Source organism: Bufo bufo, chromosome 4, assembly GCF_905171765.1.
Source record: "Bufo bufo chromosome 4, aBufBuf1.1, whole genome shotgun sequence".
In the NCBI taxonomy this organism is placed as follows: domain Eukaryota; kingdom Metazoa; phylum Chordata; class Amphibia; order Anura; family Bufonidae; genus Bufo; species Bufo bufo.
In genome coordinates, this window is record NC_053392.1 from 586,141,476 (window position 1) to 586,159,389 (window position 17,914).

General features: G+C 46.4%; 1 protein-coding gene across 1 annotated transcript in view; it reads left to right on the plus strand.

Moving 5' to 3' along the window:
* The window catches only part of KCNK2 (potassium two pore domain channel subfamily K member 2), a 164,327-nt gene that overhangs the window by 12,836 nt on the left and 133,577 nt on the right, over positions 1–17,914 (plus strand). The window contains exon 2 of the mRNA XM_040427599.1: positions 3,822–4,132. Within this exon, the coding sequence (XP_040283533.1) occupies positions 3,822–4,132 (311 nt within the window). The remainder of the gene's footprint in view (positions 1–3,821; positions 4,133–17,914) is intronic.

Here is a 17,914-nt window from a genome sequence, read left to right on the forward strand (position 1 = left end):
GACCATAATTCCATCACAAAACATGACTCCGCCACCTCCTTGCTGAGGTCGTGGCCTTGTTGAGACATGGTGGCCATCCACCAACCATCCACTATTCCATCTATATGGACCTTCCAGGGTTACACGGCACTCATTAGTAAATACGACTGGTTGAATATTAGTCTTCATGTATGTCTGGGCCCTCTGCAGCCGTTTCTGCTTGTGAGCACTGGCTAGGTTTATGAACAACTGCAAGCCTCTGGAGGATCCTACACCTTGAGGTTTGCGGGACTCCAGAGGCACCAGCAGCTTCATATACCTGTTTGCTGCTTTGTAATGGCATTTTAGCAGCTGCTCTCCAATGAATATGTCCGGCAGAAACCTTCCTCATTCTGCCTTTATCTGCACGAACAGTCTGGGCTCTGAATGAGCCACAAATCTCTTCACAGTACGATGATCACGCTTACGTTTTCGTGAAATATCAAATTTTTTTCATACCTTGTCCAAGGCATTACATTATTTGACGCTTTTTCGTCAGCAGAGATATCCTTTTTCTTTCCCATATTGCTTGAAATCTGTGGCCTGCTTAATAATGTGGAACATCCTTTTTAAAAGCTATGTACACCTTCAGAGGCCGATTTATTTATTTTTTAATGATTGTATTTTACTCATTTTTGGCATAAAATAATTTTTTCAATTGGCCTTTATAAAAAAAATATTGATCAGTTCATCTAAGGGTTAACTGTTCATCTAGCTGTGTGACTGGTACTTTCACTTTGTGCCGGTCATCTAATAAACCTTATCTCTAAACTATGGAGAGGTCATAAACACTTATTTAAGCCTCATTCTTATCAGTACGATAAGAACTGAGCTATAATGAGTGTTTAATATGTCAGAGAGCAAAGATAAGGAGTCCATCTGCTCCTGGCCTGACGGAAAAGACAGAAAATCCAAAGGGTGCTACTAGAGCATCTCAGCTCTGTACAGAAAAAAGGACGCCATATTTTTCTTAAAAAAAAGATCAATTTAAAAAAAAATTTAGCTCAAAATGAGTACAATCCAATAATTTAAAAAAATTGCCCCCAAAGGTGTACATAGCCTTTAAGTAGTTTTCCTTTAATTGAGCTCACCTGGCAAACTAGTTATCACAGGTGTTTGAGATTGATTTCAGTGATCCAAAGACCCGGAGACACAATACTATCCATGAGTTTAATTAAAAAACAAAAAAAAATTACATCTTTATGACACCTAAATCCAATTTGCATAATAACTGGGAATGTGGTGTAAATGCTGTTAATAACGGCTCATCCAAAATGGCCGCCACCCCATAATCATGTTCAGAAAATAGAATAAAAATCTGAAAATAAAAACAGTAGAAAAAAGGGATATGTGTCGCTATGTGGTTTTAACTGGCAGAAATTATTTTGTGACACATTCGCTTTTATAGAATATCCTACCATGTTGTGTATACAGTTCCTATGCAGACCTATGTGTTTCCAAGGACAAATAATTCTTCTACCTAAAATACATTCAATAATTTGGCAAGAAGTAGAGGACAGATGGCAGGGAGTATGACTGCAGACTACAGAATGGTTCATGTAACCATAAGGACACATAGGTCTGCTTTGGAGCTGTATACTCAAAATGGTAGGAAGGCTTTAAAGGGTTTCTGTCATCAGAAATTACGTTACAGTATGTAGCTGACTGACATTAGCGATGGGCTTATGTCAGCAGTACATAACAGTATGCTTTTTAAGTCTCTGCCTGCCGCCGTTCTCTTAAAATAAACACTTTTAAAATATACTAATGAGCCTCTAGGTGCTATGAGGGCGTTGCTTCAGCACCTAGAGGCTCGGTCTACTCACCCTTTGGCACGCCCAGGTCCAGTTGATTGACTGGCGAGTTCTCCTCTTCGTCCACTAAATCCCGGGCCTGCGCCGTCCCGTTTAGTAAGTGAAGGACGCTCTCCTACTGCCGGCCTCACTCACTGCGCAGGCGCCGGCCCATTTAGTATTCGGTGCATAAAGCATACTGTTATGTACTGCTGACATTAGCTCATCGCTAATGTCAGTCAGCTACATAACGTTATTTCTGATGACAGAAACCCTTTAAGGCTTTTTGCAAAGCTGGATTATCTTTGATGTTAGTCTAGACCAGGGATGCTCAACCTGCGACCCTCCAGTTGTTGTAAAACTACAACTCCCACCATGCCCTGCTATAAGCTGTAGGCTGTCTGGGCATGCTGGGAGTTGTAGTTTTGCAACAGCTGGTGGGCCGCAAGTTGGGCATCCCTCGTCTAGACCTACTTAGAAGACACTTTGAAATTGTGGCTGCAGGCAGGAGGAAAGCTTTGCATGTTCTCCTGTGGACTGCAGCTGTCTGGTGCAAAGTCAGACCAGAAATGTCTTCATGTGATGGCAACCGAAATTCTTGTTTTGGAGCATTAATGAAGTGGATGTATCCTGTAATCACATCTGTATTCTGTAGGTTGGGACCATGAAGAGCATAAAGATTGATCACTTCTGCTTGGAGAGATTTTCATATAATAGTCACTAAGGATCAATCCTCATAAGGATCAATATGGCTGCACGAGGAGCTAATGATCTCTGTGACAGTTATGGGAGGACTTTCTGAAAATGGTCTTCAATGTGATCTGTACCTAAAATCTAATTTCCTAGAGCCGCCATAGGAGCAGGAATGGATCCTCTTGAAATTCGTGCTGCAGAACATCAACCACATAATGCAACTACTCACCGACCAACCTGTCACTTGTGAGCACAATCTTAGGCTGGTGTCAGTGCACATGGCTTTTTGTGGCAGTTTTTGATGCAGTTTTTTGAGCCAAAGCCATAAGTGGGTTAGAAGGGAATGAGAAATATGAAGAAAGGACGTCTACTTCTTCTTCCAGCTGGAGCCACTTCTGGCTTGCAGGAAAAATAAATGCACTTTTTGGAGAGCACATGTGTTTTCATGCTGAGTTTTTTGGTGCTGCTTTTTGGATGCTTGAACTTTGCATCTTTAGTGGAGTTTTTTATTTTATTTTTTTGTGGTAAGAAGCCCAGGTCTATATATGAACTAGAGATTTATAGGAAATATTGAGTGCCAGGACACAAAACACTAATAATAGCTTGATTCTTATCAAACCGATAAGAATATGGCTTAAATAAGTGTTTATGAGGTCAGGAGATAAGAGCTACATATGAGACGTCTGATGACTGGATTCAAATAGAAAACAGAAACTGACAGCCTGCAGACTGCTTTTTAACCCTATATCTCAGAAACAGTTAAACATTTTTTTTAATAAAGACTATTTGAGCCTATTTTTAGCCCAAAATGAGTAAAACGCAATAAAATAAAATAAAAGAACCCCCACAAAGTTGTACATAACCTTTAAGCTGCAATATCTGATGTCAGCAGGAGCACCAGCGGTGACTATTTGTATGGATTGACTCCTTATAGACAAAGATATAGCAGGTGTGTCAGCATGTGTGCTGCCGTACATAGTTATATTGTTAATCCATAATGATCTGAAGGGGAACTCATACTCTTACTGAATGTTGATGAAGGTTGGGTGCTGTCATGTAGACTGAAATGTCACACACAGGGGTGCACCTAGCCTTTCTGCTGCTTGAGGCGAAAACTGAAACAGCTACAGGAACAAGGACTAAAGCCTATTAGAGGAAACAGTGGGCCAGGAAAACATTTGTCCCTGTAAAAATCTATCTGTCTTCACTAGGCTCCCCCTAGTGGTGGCTGCAGGCAAAGCAGTTCATATCTTCTCACCAGGAGTCCATGAGTATATACCCTCATCATGTTTTTTTTCCTTATTTTTTTTCTCTTAGTGGCAGCTCCTGATTTACTGGACCCAAAAGCAGCTGCTCAGAACAGCAAACCAAGGCTTTCCTTCTCAGCCAAACCCACCTTATTGTCCACCCGGGAATTGAGGGACATCACAGTGAATGTGATGAAATGGAAAACCGTGTCTACAGTGTTCCTCGTGGTTGTCCTGTACCTAATTATCGGAGCCACAGTCTTCAAAGCCTTGGAACAGCCCTACGAGACTTTCCAGAGGACCACCATTTTGATTCAGAAGAATAACTTTGTATCTGAGCACTCTTGTGTGAATGCGACCGAGCTAGAAGAACTGATTCAGGTAATTGCGTCATTTTTCTCTACCTGAATGTTATTACTGATACGCCATGGTGGTTCACAGTTTTTGTACCATTAAAGGGTTAAAAAATATTTTAATACTCCTATTCGGACATCGTGAATGATTAAGGGCAGTCCCTCAACAATGTCCTCCGTCAATGAATGGGGGGGATCTACAAAGACCATCCCTGTCTATGGAGGACCCAACATGCCTAGTCATTTCACAGATGACCCATTGATTTCAGTGTAATTCTACATTTCTCCTGTGGTGGCGCTGCAGGGAAATTCAGCACCAGTTCTCTTAGAGATTGCACCTGATTGCTGGGGATCTTAGCAGCAGGACAACCTCTTTAGGAAAAATTGAACTATGTGGCCATATTAAGCAAGGGACCTGAGTATGCAAAGGATGGTTAATGTAGTCAAGACCCTCCTTTAGGTAATTGCCATTGTCTAAGAGGAATGAAGCACCTTAAAGGGGTTGTGTCATCTTATACACTGATATGAGATGTCTGATAGGTGCGGGTCCGCCCCCCTTTCATTTCTATAGGACTGCCGAAAATAGCCAAGTGCTGGCTCGGCTATTTCTGTCAGCCCCATAGAAATGAATGGAGCGGTGGCTGCGCTTGCGCAGTGCTCTTCCCATTCATTTCTATGGGACTTTCTAAAATAGCTGAGCTCACCACTCAGCTATTTTCGGCACTCCCATAGAAATTAATGTAGGGTGGCCGCACATGCCTGGTCCGCTTTCCTTCTCTTTGAGAGATAGGTGCAGGTCCCAGAGGTGGGACTCGCACCTGTCAGATACTGGGGGTATATGCTAGTGATAAGCCCCCAATGTACGAGAGGACACAACTCCTTTAAAGGGGTTGTCCCATGAAGGACCTTTATCATCTTCCCACAGGATAGTGTCTGATCGCTGGTGGTCCCATCATCTCTAGAATGGGGGTACTGAAATCCCAATTGTCGCCAAACAGGGAAACTGCAACATTTCCTAGCTGAAGCCGGCCATCATATATCCCTCCAGATCCCTCCATACACTTGCACACTCTGTTCGGCCGAGCGTGCATGTGCTCTGAACGAGAGAGGGGAGAAAGCTGCTGCCAGATACTTCTTGAATTCCTATCCTAGCCTTCCCAGATGTCGGAAGAGTGTAGGGCACACCTATACACATTAGATGGTAGGCCGATCTTGCAGAAATTGGCACATCTAATGCGAGGGGTCTTGAGGTCAGGCAAGGTTTCTACGGCTCACCTTGTAATAAAAGAGGCTCCGACTATGAGGATAAGACGAATGAGGTAACAGGGAAGTGGTGGAACCTGCTCCCAGATCTCATTAGAAGCTGTGAAGTTGTAAAACCATCCACGCCGAACATGCGTCAAATGATAATTTATGCGCAGAGTAATTAAAGTTGTAATAATTGTCTCATGTGGAGCTGGATTGTGGGGACTGGTACGTAAGTCACGGGCATATATTTTTATAACTGGACAGGATGAATATCAGACCCTTAGGCTACTATATATACACCATCTGTCATCAGGATCAACCCTAGTAAACCAGGTATAAGGCCTGGTAGGGTTGTTCATCCCACTGATTAATATCATATGTTATGGAGATCTGCTGCTTCATTCTGGAGAGAAAGTACTTTTAATCCATATGTAACTGAGCAGTTAAGTGCACTGAGGGTGGGCCCAAGCCTCCTTCTGCCTCCTCTGCCAGCCCCTCCTTCCCTCTGCTTCCTGATTGGGAGGTCCAGGTCCCTACGTAGTCCTCTCTCCTGGACCTATCAACGAAGAAGGAAAGGGAGGGGCTGGCCGAGGAAGCAGGAGCTGCAAGGGTGCACAGGCTGGCTTGGGCCCTCCCCCGATGCACTTAACTGCTCATTTGCATATGGATTGAAAGCACTTTTTCTCTAGAATGAAGCCACAGATATGCATGACAAAGGTATGCTTTTAATCAGCAGGATGAACCCCACCAGGCATTTTGCCTAGTTTAATAGAGTTGATTTGGCTGACTGATACGGGGTTATAAAGGATTAAAAAAAAAAAAAAAAAAACGGGGTCATTTCCGAACAGATATACGCCACTTTTTGGCAGTGTTTGGGGGGGACGCAAGTTGGGGATTCCATGTTCCATGTTCATACCCACGTCCTTGAAAATTGCGCAATGCCTTAAAATCCATCCCCGGGATTAACCCTTCCCTAAATATAACAGTTACACAGGGGTCCACGCTCCATTTTATTGGCCTGAAAGGGGGTTTAATGCTGAGAAAAAGTATTTGCCCCCTGGCAGATGTCCTCTATGGACAAATCTACAACCAATCAAAATCTCTCCTTTCTCAAAGTCCAATTTTCTGCAACAGCGGGAGACGCCCGAGGGGGGGGGCAGATACACTTCACTAGTTTATCAGTTTGCTCGGCTCTAGAACGTTTCCTTCGTTTTTTCCATATTCGGGAAGGTAAATGACTGCAGGATAGCTGAGTAATTGCTTGTGTTGACTGCTATTGACAGCGCTGCCGCGGAGAGAGTGTGCTCGGGTGTAGACGTGATATACGGCGGCTTCGCACACAGAGGACCGTTTGCATTGCATTCTCTGCATGAGCTCTCAAGACCTGAAAAATTCTGCTATTTTACAAGGAAGAAAAAAAATAATAGGATATTTCAGCTGCCTCCGCAAACCTCTTGGTTTTTCCTGCAGAATCGTCTGTTATTGGAATTGTGAGGAATTTGTCATGTAGCGGGCACCAAAAGGAGTATCTGTCAGCAGGATCAACCCGATTAAACCGGGCATAACCCTTCCTAGGCTTGATCCTGCTGATAAAAATCATACCTTTTGTTACTTTTAATTCATATGCGAATCAGCAGATCCAAAGCGCTCTGTCCAAGCTTGCTCCGCCTGCTCGCTGTGCCAGCTCCTCCCTCTACTTCTTGATTGACAGGGCCAGTTCCGTGTATTTCCATCCTCAGCCAGCCAGAACCGCAGGGGCAACACGTGAGGTGCACGGTGGGCCGATGAGGGGCCAAATAATAACACAGTTCACGGTTTACTCACGGTTAGAAGAAAGACTCCCTGGGCCGGCAGCACAGTGTTGAAGAAGACAACACGAAATCCTCCGGGGCACGCTCTGTGGTAGGGAAGCACTAGCCAAGATGGAGGTCGAGGTGCCCTTGATGGCAGTGGTGTTTAGGGTGCTTGTGGCGGCTGGGTCCCTTGGTGGTATTTGTTGTGACGCCAGTACCGTTAATGGTGGTACAACCAGTTGTAAGAATGAAGTAGACAGTGGTAGGATACAACTCACAACTGTTACTGGTGTTGGTTCCAGTTGCAGTATATACATCAGACAGAATACAGTCTTTTGCAATTTAGAGGAATCCTGTTGATCCACTGTTAGTAGGTTTGGCTGGGTTCAGCTTAATTTGAAGGTTCTGTAGAAGTATTTCTGGTAGGTGACTTTGCTTCAGGTCCCTAGTGAACCAGAGTAATTTGGTGAGGTTGCCTGTAATGCTTATTGGTATGCTTAGTCCTATTACTTCTGTTTCTTCCAAGCCCTTGAACAGGTAGCTAATCTGTATTCTTCAATGTATGGTGAGGCTGCCTGTACCTAGATTGTCCTCCACCATGTGCAAAGGTGCCCATTAAGCCTTTAGCTTGGTTTTCTTTTTCCAGGGACGAAAACGCTATCTTCTGGTTGTAGGAACTAAGGATCACAGAAGGAAAACGCTCTCCTGCGCCTCATACCTTGGCTCTACCTCATTTCTGCAGCTGGCTTCACCCACTATTCCGTGGTGTGTGGCCTCAGCTTCACAAACTGACTCTTCACTAACCTCCTAATCTCCCAGATCATTCCACTAGGCCTGACCTAAGTATTTATATAAACTAAGTGCTATCCCCATCTAGTGGCGGGATGTATAAATTACACCAGACCAGCCTATCAACAGGGATACAACAGATGTTGTAATATAAAATGACATGCAATGTGGTAATGCTGTTTTACAGTAATTTTGCAGTTCCCACGTGTCCTGAGTGGGACGCTGCACATCTGTCAATCAAGGAGAGAGAGGTTACCGGCAGGAGGAGGCTTGGACCCACCAGTCGTGCACTTACCTGCTCATTTGCATATGGATTGAACATATTTTTTGCTTCCTGCTGATAGATGCTTTTTAATGGGGGAAACCCCTTCCCTATGTGGAATCCCATTTTGTTAGAAGGGTCCCTCAAAAAATAAGTTTCCCATAGGCTATCCAGATGCTGGGACCTCAGCTTTAAAGGTCAGCTTTCATTTTCTGAGGAACCAGGCAGCGTTCAGCCTCCCTGCAATCAATCCCCTGTGAATGGGACCCCCTCTTCGTGATGTCCGTATGGCCAGGGTTCATCTTCCTGAGACAACCCCTTTAAAGCATGACGTAAGCAGCAGTAATGCCCCCACTATATTACTTATAATATTATTTTACGCCTCATGATCCAAGTGTATAAATCATCCTACACAATGGGTAGAATGTGAATTTTCCCATTCTTTAGATGTTGTCTACATCACTGTATTTAGCCATTTACACCGGTTTTCTGATGTAACAAAGCCACCGTTTAGCATTTTTTTCCATCACTTTTTAAAAGTGATGCAAAAAGTGGGCAGGTTTAGCAGGAAGGGGCGTGTCCTTGTGTGGACTGTTGGAATGACCATATTTGACAGCAGAAATTGGTATAAATTTTGGTCCCAATTTACACCTCCTGAGATAGATTTGCCTTTCTGGAGACCAGACAACCAAGAACTGGGCAGAATTTAATAAATGTGGAGCTTCTTCCTATTACTTCGGATTATCTTGCTGATATGTCACAAATATCCAGGGTTAAGATAAATAATTATTTGCCAACTTTATGGGGGAGATTTATCAAACTGGTGTAAAGCAGAACTGGCTTAGTTGCCCCTAGTAACCAATCAGATTCCACCTTTCATTTTTCACAGCTCCTTTGGAAAATGAAAGGTGGAATCTGATTGGTTGCTTGGGGCAACTAAGCCAGTTTTCTGCAGCACCTGGCCCATACAATACAACCAATATGGCCTCGCTTACTGGTCACACATGGGTTGCCACCCAACTTTTCTCAAATCCGCTAGGAGGAATCTGGTTGCTATGGGCAACTGAGCCAGTTTTACTTTACACCAGTTTGATAAATCTCCGCCCTATGTTCGGTTTGATGGTGCCCGTAGGTGTATTATGTTCCCCTTTTCCCTGTACTGCGTTTTTCTTAGCTAGTGCTCCTTTCAGGAAGACATATGGCGGGCCACACCCAATCTGTTGCCTTGGGACGTCCATGGACCTTGTAACGCCCCCCTGTGCATAATGCAAAAACAGACTAAGCAAGTCTATGGGAGGACAATAATTGCTAGTATTGGGCTCCCTACAGCATTGTACATTTCTCAGTTGTGTCTCTCATGTCTTCCTCCTCCTTTCTGTAACATTCGCTTCCCTGGAGGCGATTCCAGGTTTCAATAAATTATTTTTGAACAGAGACTCATCTCGAGCTCGTCTTCTGGCGTCCACCTTCTTGTACTTTAATCTGCCAGTGATACTGGAACATTCATTACTTGTCAGCTTCTCCGTACTGACTCGGGACTTCTTCTACATCGTTCAGACCTATTGGAAAGTCACACGTTTTTGCTTTTTTATTAATACAATTGCAAGAAAAAGTATGTGAACCCTTTGGAATGATATGGATTTCTGCACAAATTGGTCATAAAATGTGATCTGATCTTCATCTAAGGGTGCATTCACACGACTGTAAGTGTTTTGCGGTCCGCAAATTGCGGATCCGCAAAACACGGATACCGGCCATGTGCTTTCCGCAATTTGCGGACCGCACATGGCCAGCACTATATAGAGAATGCCTAACCTTGTCCGCAAGCTTGCGGACAAGAATAGGACATGCTCTATCTTTTTTGTGGGGCCACGGAAGGAACAACGGATGCGGACAGCACACGGTGTGCTGTCCGCATCTTTTGCGGCCCCATTGAAATGAATGGGTCCGCAAAGAGGAATGGTCAAGAATTACTTCTGACCGTTGTGCACATCTGATCTGCAACTATAGGAAAAGTTTGGTTGAAGTTGATAAATCCAAGGGTTCACATACTTTTTCCACCTGCACTGTGAATGTTTACATGGTGTGTTCAATAAAAACATGTTAACATTTAATTCTTTGTGTGTTATTAGTTTAAGCAGACTGTGATTGTCTATTGTTGTGACTTAGGGCTCTTTCACACTTGCGTTCTTTTCTTCCGGCATAGAGTTCCGTCATCGGGGCTCTATGCCGGAAGAATCCTGATCAGTTTTATCCTAATGCATTCTGAATGGAGAGAAATCCGTTCAGGATGCATCAGGATGTCTTCAGTTCAGGACCGGAACGTTTTTTGGCCGGAGAAAATACCGGATCCGGCCTTAAGCTAAACATCGTTTCAGCGCATTACCGGATCCGATGTTTAGCTTTTTCTGAATGGTTACCATGGCTTCCAGGAGGCTAAAGTACTGGCAGCCATGGTAAAGTGTAGCGGGGAGCGGGGGAGCAGTATACTTACTGTCCGTGCGGCTCCCCGGGCGCTCCAGAGTGACGTCAGGGCGCCCCACGCGCATGGATGACGTGATCGCATGGACACGTCATCCATGCGCATGGGGCGCTCTGACGTCATTCTGGAGCGCCCCGGGAGCCGCACGGACTGTAAGTATACTGCTACCCCGCTCCCCACTACTACTATGGCAACCAGGACTTTAATAGCGTCCTGGCTGCCATAGTAACACTGAACGCATTTTGAAGACGGATCCGTCTTCAAATGCTTTCAGTTCACTTGCGTTTTTCCGGATCCGGCGTGTAATTCCGGCAAATGGAGTACACGCCGGATCCGGACAACGCAAGTGTGAAAGAGCCCTTAGATGAAGATCAGATCACATTTTATGACCAATTTGTGCAGAAATCCATATCATTCCAAAGGGTTCACATACTTTTTCTTGCAACTGTATATATATATATTTAGTGTCTGCAGATTAAAAATGTTAAGGTAATGCTCTGCTGGACAGTCTTCGAGGGGTATTCCAATCTCACCACGAGGCTGCTGGGTGACCCCTCTTCTAGAGATAGGTGCAGATCACCACCTCCTATCCTTTGGATAGGCCTTGAATATCTGAGATGGTAACAACCAGCGGCGTTGCTAGGGTCTTAAAAGATCCGGGGCCCAAGCCCCAATGAATATGGCCCAGTTCTCTAAGTCACCCCCTCCCCCCACACTCCGCATTTTGCTGTACTTGCTATACAGCAGCAGATACCTGTCACATCCAGGGCCTCCAGGTGATCTCTCCTCTGATGTAGATCTTCTCTGTCATCATCTTCTCCATTTGGTCCGGACAACTTCTTTCAGCCGCCTCATCCCTGCAGAGTGTGACACACAGACATCATAGCTTCCTCACTTTTCTATCATCATCCCCCAACCTGGAGTCCCCCCAGTGTTATCCTGCTGCCCGCTGTGCTCCCCAATACCCTCAAATACTGTCCTGAAGAAATAATAGTGTCCCCCATAGTAATAGTGCTCCACATAGTCCCACCAATAATAATTCCCTTCTAGAATGCCCTCATTAGTAATACTGCCCCCTACAGTGCCCCCAACCGTGAGAACGCTCCCCAAGAGTGCCCCCATTAGTAATACTGCCCCCTACAGTGCCCATAACCGTGAGAGCGCTCCCCAAGAGTGCCCCCATTAGTAGAAGAGCCTTCCAGTATTAATAATGCCCTCACAGAGCCTCCAGTAGAAATAAGGCCCCCTATTGTTCCTCCAGTGGTAATACAGCTCTCTACAGACCCCAGCCCTCAGTAGTAATAAGGCCCTACATAGTGCTCTTAGTAGAAATAAGGTGGATCTATAAGTCCCTCCTATAGAGCCCTCAGTAGTAATAAGAACGCCTATAATGTCCCCTGGATTTATAATACCCCTACAGTGCCTGTAGTATTTATATCTGCCCCCTACTGTTATAATGGTCACCCTAAAGTGCCCCCAGTATTTATAATACCCCCTGCAGTGCCCTCTGTAGTTATATTCCTCCCTCCACCATACAGTCCCATGTAAATAACATCACACCATCTCTCTTGCCCCCCTCCAAAATACAGTCCCATGTAAATATAACATCACACCATCTCTCTTGCCCCCCTCCACCATACAGTCCCATGTGAATAACATCACACCATCTCTCTTGCCCCCCTCCAAAATACAGTCACATGTAAATAACATCACTCCCCTCACTTCAGCCTCCCAATATATAGTCCCATGTAATTAACACTATTTCACTCCGTCTGCTATAGAGTCCCATGTAAATAACATTACACCATTTCTCCCGCCTCCTCCAATATACAGTCCCATGTAAATAACATCCCTCTCTATCTACATCCCCCTCCAAAATACAGTCCCATGTAAATAACATCACCTCCTCCCCAGCCACCTTCAACATACAGCCCAATGTAAATAATATCACCCTCTCCCCAGCCACCTCCAACATGCAATCCCATGTAAACATCATTCAGTCCAATGTAAATAACATTACTCCCTCCCACAGCCACCATCAACATACAGTCCCATCACTTCATCTGCCTCTCTTCTTACCCTGATGCGCCCATCACTTTGGAACAGGGTAAATCTGGACTTATCAGATTACATAACCTTCTTCCATTGCTCCAGAGTGCAATCTTTATGCTCCCTAGCAAATTTAAGCCTTTCTTTCTGGTTTACCTCACTGATTAGTGGTTTTCTTACGGCTACACAACTGTTCAGTCCCAATCCCTTGAGTTCCCTTTGCATTGTGCGTGTGGAAATGCTCTTACTTTCACTATTAAACATAGCCCTGAGTTCTACTGTTGTTTTTCTTCGATTTGATTTCACCAAACGTTTAAGTGATCGCCGATCACGATCATTCAGGATTTTTTTTCCCGCCACATTTCTTCCTTGAATACGATGGGTCCCCACTATCCTTCCAGTTTTTAATAATGCGTTGGACAGTTCTTAACCCAATTTTAGTAGTTTCTGCAATCTCCTTAGATGTTTTCTCTGCTTGATGCATGCCAATGATTTGACCCTTCTCAAACAGACTAACATCTTTTCGACGACCATGAGATGTGTCTTTCGACATGGTTGTTTAAGAAATGAGAAGCAACTCATTGCACCAGCTGGGGTTAAATAACTTATTGCCAGCTGAAAGATAATCGCCCATCCAGTAATAATCCAACAGGAGGCTTATAACTATTGTAGGAGGGTGCAAGGGTCCGTCGGAAGGTAAGTGTCACCGAGGTTCCTGGCCTCTGTGAGATAAGAACCGGTAAGAACCGGTAATTTTGTGTGTTAGCGGCAGCTAGTGCTCGCTGACACTGTTTTACTTAGTGTGGCTGTAAAGCCAATCCGGGGCCGGTTCTTATTGGGAGCAGCCAAAGAGCAGGGTGGGTGGCTGTTCCCCACGTCCAGGCCAGATTTTGGGCTGGGGTTTAAAAACCCAGCCAGCAGCTCAGCTGGGTGTGGTATGATCCTCCAAATGAGAGTGGAGCTGTGAAAGCTCTGTGTTTTTGGGAGCTGCATAAGAGCCGCCTGCTGGGAGTCAGGCGCCCTAAAGCCTCCTGTGGTCTGCCAGGTGATTTATGTTATTTTTAGGAGCTCTTGCTGTGTGAACTAACACCAGGACTCTGTAAAGCATTGTTTTTTCTTTTCTGCCTTTTCTGTGTGAATAAACACTGGACTTTTGTTTTTTCAACCGCGGTCTTGACTCTTGCCTCTGTATTGCGTCCGCTTACCCTGCCTACCAGAGCAATTCCCTACAATTGGTGGAGGATGCGGGCAATCGCAGTGAGGCTGACGTGATCGCCAAAATATTTTTGGTTTGCACACGAGTGTATGTCGTTTATAAAACCTGCTAGGTTTAAACCTGTGACAAAATGGAGGCTGTTTTGAAGGCCCTTATGGAGGCTAATCTGCAGCAGCAAGAGACCAACCTGCAGCAACGCGAGGCTAATAAGCAGCAGCAAGAGACCAACCGCTTGCTGCTACAACACGTGATGGCTTTGCAAACAGCAGGAGAAACCCCAAGCATCCACGATGCCCGGAAAGCAGTCCGTGCAGTGATCCCTAAGATGACACCCACAGATGACATCAAAACATAACTGGCGATGTATGAGAAAGTGGCCACCAGGGAAAGGCTGCCCCCGGACCAGTGGGCTGAGGTCATTGCTCCTTTCCTGGCATCAGAGTCTCAGCATGTGTACTTCGATTTGCCGGACGATCAAGCGGCCGATTATCCAAAGGTAAAGGGGGAGATTTTGGAAAGACTTCGGGCCCAGTGGGTGCATCAGTGGGAGTTCAACCCGGCTGAACCTGTGAGACCCCAGTATTATAACCTGCTCAACCTGTTGCAAAAGTGGCTACAACCTGACGTGCTGAGCCCCACTGCTATGCTGGACCGGTTGCTAGCAGACAGGTTCTGGAGGGCTCTGCCACCCCCTCTCCAGCAATGGATTGGTCAGGTCTCTCCAGGTAATGCGCTGGAGATGGTCGACCTAGTGGAGCGCTATGAGGCTACCCGGAACTTACAGGGGGGTTCTTTTGGGAGGGGGCACTCAAATCCCGTGTCCCGGCGACTGGTGCCCACCAAACCTCCCCGGGATGAGGCCTCTGTGGACCCCGCTCAAATGATCTGCTGGCGGTGTCGGGCGCCTGGCCATGTTCGAGCAGACTGTCCACAGCAGGGGGAACCCATGGACACGAACTATGGCTTCCGTCAATCATTGTATGCCAGGAAACTGTGTGCTGTGGGTGCTCTGGAGTCTCTGAATCATCTGTGCCAGGTGGAGGTGGGAGACACTCCAGCGGAGGCTCTGTTGGACTCAGGGAGTCTGGTGACCCTGGTAAGGGCTTCCCTAGTACGCTAAAGTAGGGGTCATGTGTATACATGGGGACTTAAAAGACTACCCTACTGCTATGGTGTTTCTGTCCCCGGTTCCCAGCAGGTGGACCCATGAGGTGGCTGTCGCAATCAACCTTCACTATGAACTTATAATAGGGAGAGACTTCCCGGGTTTCCCGGCACTGTGGCCGGCTACGAGAGTGACTGATACCCATGTGACAGGGGTAACCCTAGAAGAGTGGCCCGACTCAGGGGGGAGACCAGAACCCTGGGAACCTGAGTCTGAAGGGCCAGCGGTAGGGGTGACTGCCACTTCGGTGGAAGAGGGGGAAACAACCCCGCTAAGTGTAATGGTGGGAGACATGGAGGACTTGCCGCCGGGGCCTGAGCTAGTGGACCTCAATGTTTCCAGAAATAATTTTGGTACTGCACAACACCAGGATCCAACCTTATCCCGGGCCTGGGAAAATGTACTAATAATAGATGATGAACCACAACAACCAGGGGCAGAGTCGGTGTTCCCCCGTTTTGTGGTTCACCAGGATATGTTGTATTGGGTAAATCAGCTGCGAGGTGATCCATTGAACAGTTGGTGGTGCCCCAAGCTTATCGCAAACTCGTGTTAGAGTTAGCCCACCAGCATGTTCTCGGGGGTCATCTGGGAATGCAGAAAACAAAGGACCGGATACTACAATGGTTTTCCTGGCCCAGTGTGTTTAAAGAGGTAGACGAGTTCTGTAAGTCTTGCCTGACCTGTCAGGCAACTAGCCCCCAGCACCTTTTTCGCAGTCCCTTGGTGCCTCTCCCGATCATCGAGGTGCCGTTTGAGCGAATAGCTATGGACCTAGTAGGCCTAGTACTGAAGTCAGCTAGGGGACATCAACACATCTTGGTTGTCCTTGATTACGCCACTCGGTACCCGGAGGCAGTGCCACTGCGACATACATCGGCAAAACTTATAGCTAAAGGGCTAATGGAGATGTTCTCCCGAGTGGGGTTACCTATAGAGGTCCTGACTTACCAGGGGACCCCTTTTATGACCAAGGTCATGAGGGAACTCTGTAAGTTGCTGCATATTAAACAGTTACGGACGTCCGTGTACCACCCACAAACGGACGGTTTGGTTGAAAGGTTTAACAAAACTCTAAAAACCATGTTAAAAAGGGTGGTGTCCAAAGATGGAAAGGATTGGGACCTTCTTCTGCCCTCTCTTATGTTCGCAGTGCGAGAGGTGCCCCAGGCCTCTACTAGGTTGTCGCCCTTCGAATTGCTATATGGCAGACATCCTCGTGGTTTGTTGGACGTAGCCAAAGAGGAACAACCACCCACTCCGCATAAAAAGCGTTCTTGAGTATGTTACCAAGATGCAACAGCGGATAGAGACCGTTTTGCCTCTTGTCAGGGAGCATATGGAGGCCGCTCAGCGAGCCCAGAGTCGGATTTATAATCGGCAGGCTCGGGTCCGGATCTTTAACCCGGGTGATCGGGTTTTGGTTCTGGTGCGGACCGTGGACAGTAAGTTCCTAGCCAGGTGGCAGGGTCCCTACGAGGTACGTGAAAAAATTGGAGACGTAAATTACAAGGTACACCAGCCGGGGAGGCAAAAGCCAGAGCAGGTTTACTATGTTAATTTACTAAAACCTTGGAAGGATAGGGAAACCTGTACGGAAGACAGCTCACGACCGGGTTTTCTAGGAGAAGAGGTTCCGGTCTGATGCAAAGGCAGCGGTTGCCACAATAAAAATTGCTGACAGCCTCTCCTCTAAACAGGCTCAGGAGACCAGGGAGTTCGTTAGTCGGAACACGGATGTGTTCTCAGACCTCCCTGGACGCACTTCCGTAATCCAACATGACATTGTCACTGATCCTCAGGCCAAAGTCCGGTTAAAGCCATACCGGGTGCCCGAGGCTCGGCGAAAAGCCATTTCGGAGGAAGTGCAGCTCATGCTGCGGCTAGACGTCATTGAGGAATCTAAAAGTGAGTGGGCCAGTCCTATAGTCTTGATTCCTAAGCCAGATGGGACGTTACAATTTTGTAACGATTTTAGAAAGTTGAGCGAAATATCTAAATTCGAGGCATATCCCATGCCTCGGGTAGATGAACTAATTGAGAAGCTAGGCCAAACCAGGTATTTTTCTGTTTTGGACCTCACCAAAGGGTACTGGCAGATACCCTTGACGGAGGCTGCCACTTTTCAGCGGCTAATGAATATTGTACTTCGTCCACATCGGTGGTACGCCTCGGCTTACCTGGACGATATTATCATTCACAGTACCGACTGGGAAAGTCACCTGCCCAAAGTACAGGCCGTTGTGGACTCCCTTTGAAAGGCGGGACTAACAGCTAACCCAAAGAAATGTGCGATAGGGTTAGAGGAGACTAAATACCTTGGGTATGTCATTGGGCGCGGAGTCATCAAACCCCAAGTAGACAAAATAGAGGCGATACGGAATTGGCCCCGACCTGCCACCTCTAGACAAGTAAAGTCGTTCCTGGGAATGGTGGGCTATTATATGAGGTTTGTCCCCCATTTTCCCACTTTAGCGGCTCCGTTGACAGGGCTCTTAAAGGAACGGAAGTCCGTAATAGTCCGGTGGAATGACCAGGCGGAAGAGGCTTTCTCCGCTTTGAAGTCGGCCCTGTATGGGTCCCCGGTTTTGGTGACGCCCGGCTTCAAGAGGGACTTTGTGGTACAGACCGATGCCTCCGAAGTAGGTCTCGGTGCGGTACTGTTTCAGGAAGTCAACGGGGAGAAGCATCCCATTGTCTTCCTCATCTGTAAGCTCACTCCAGCGGAGACCCGGTACAGTATAGTGGAGAGAGAGTGCCTGGCCATCAAGTGGGCACTCGAGTCTCTCCGCTATTATCTGTTGGG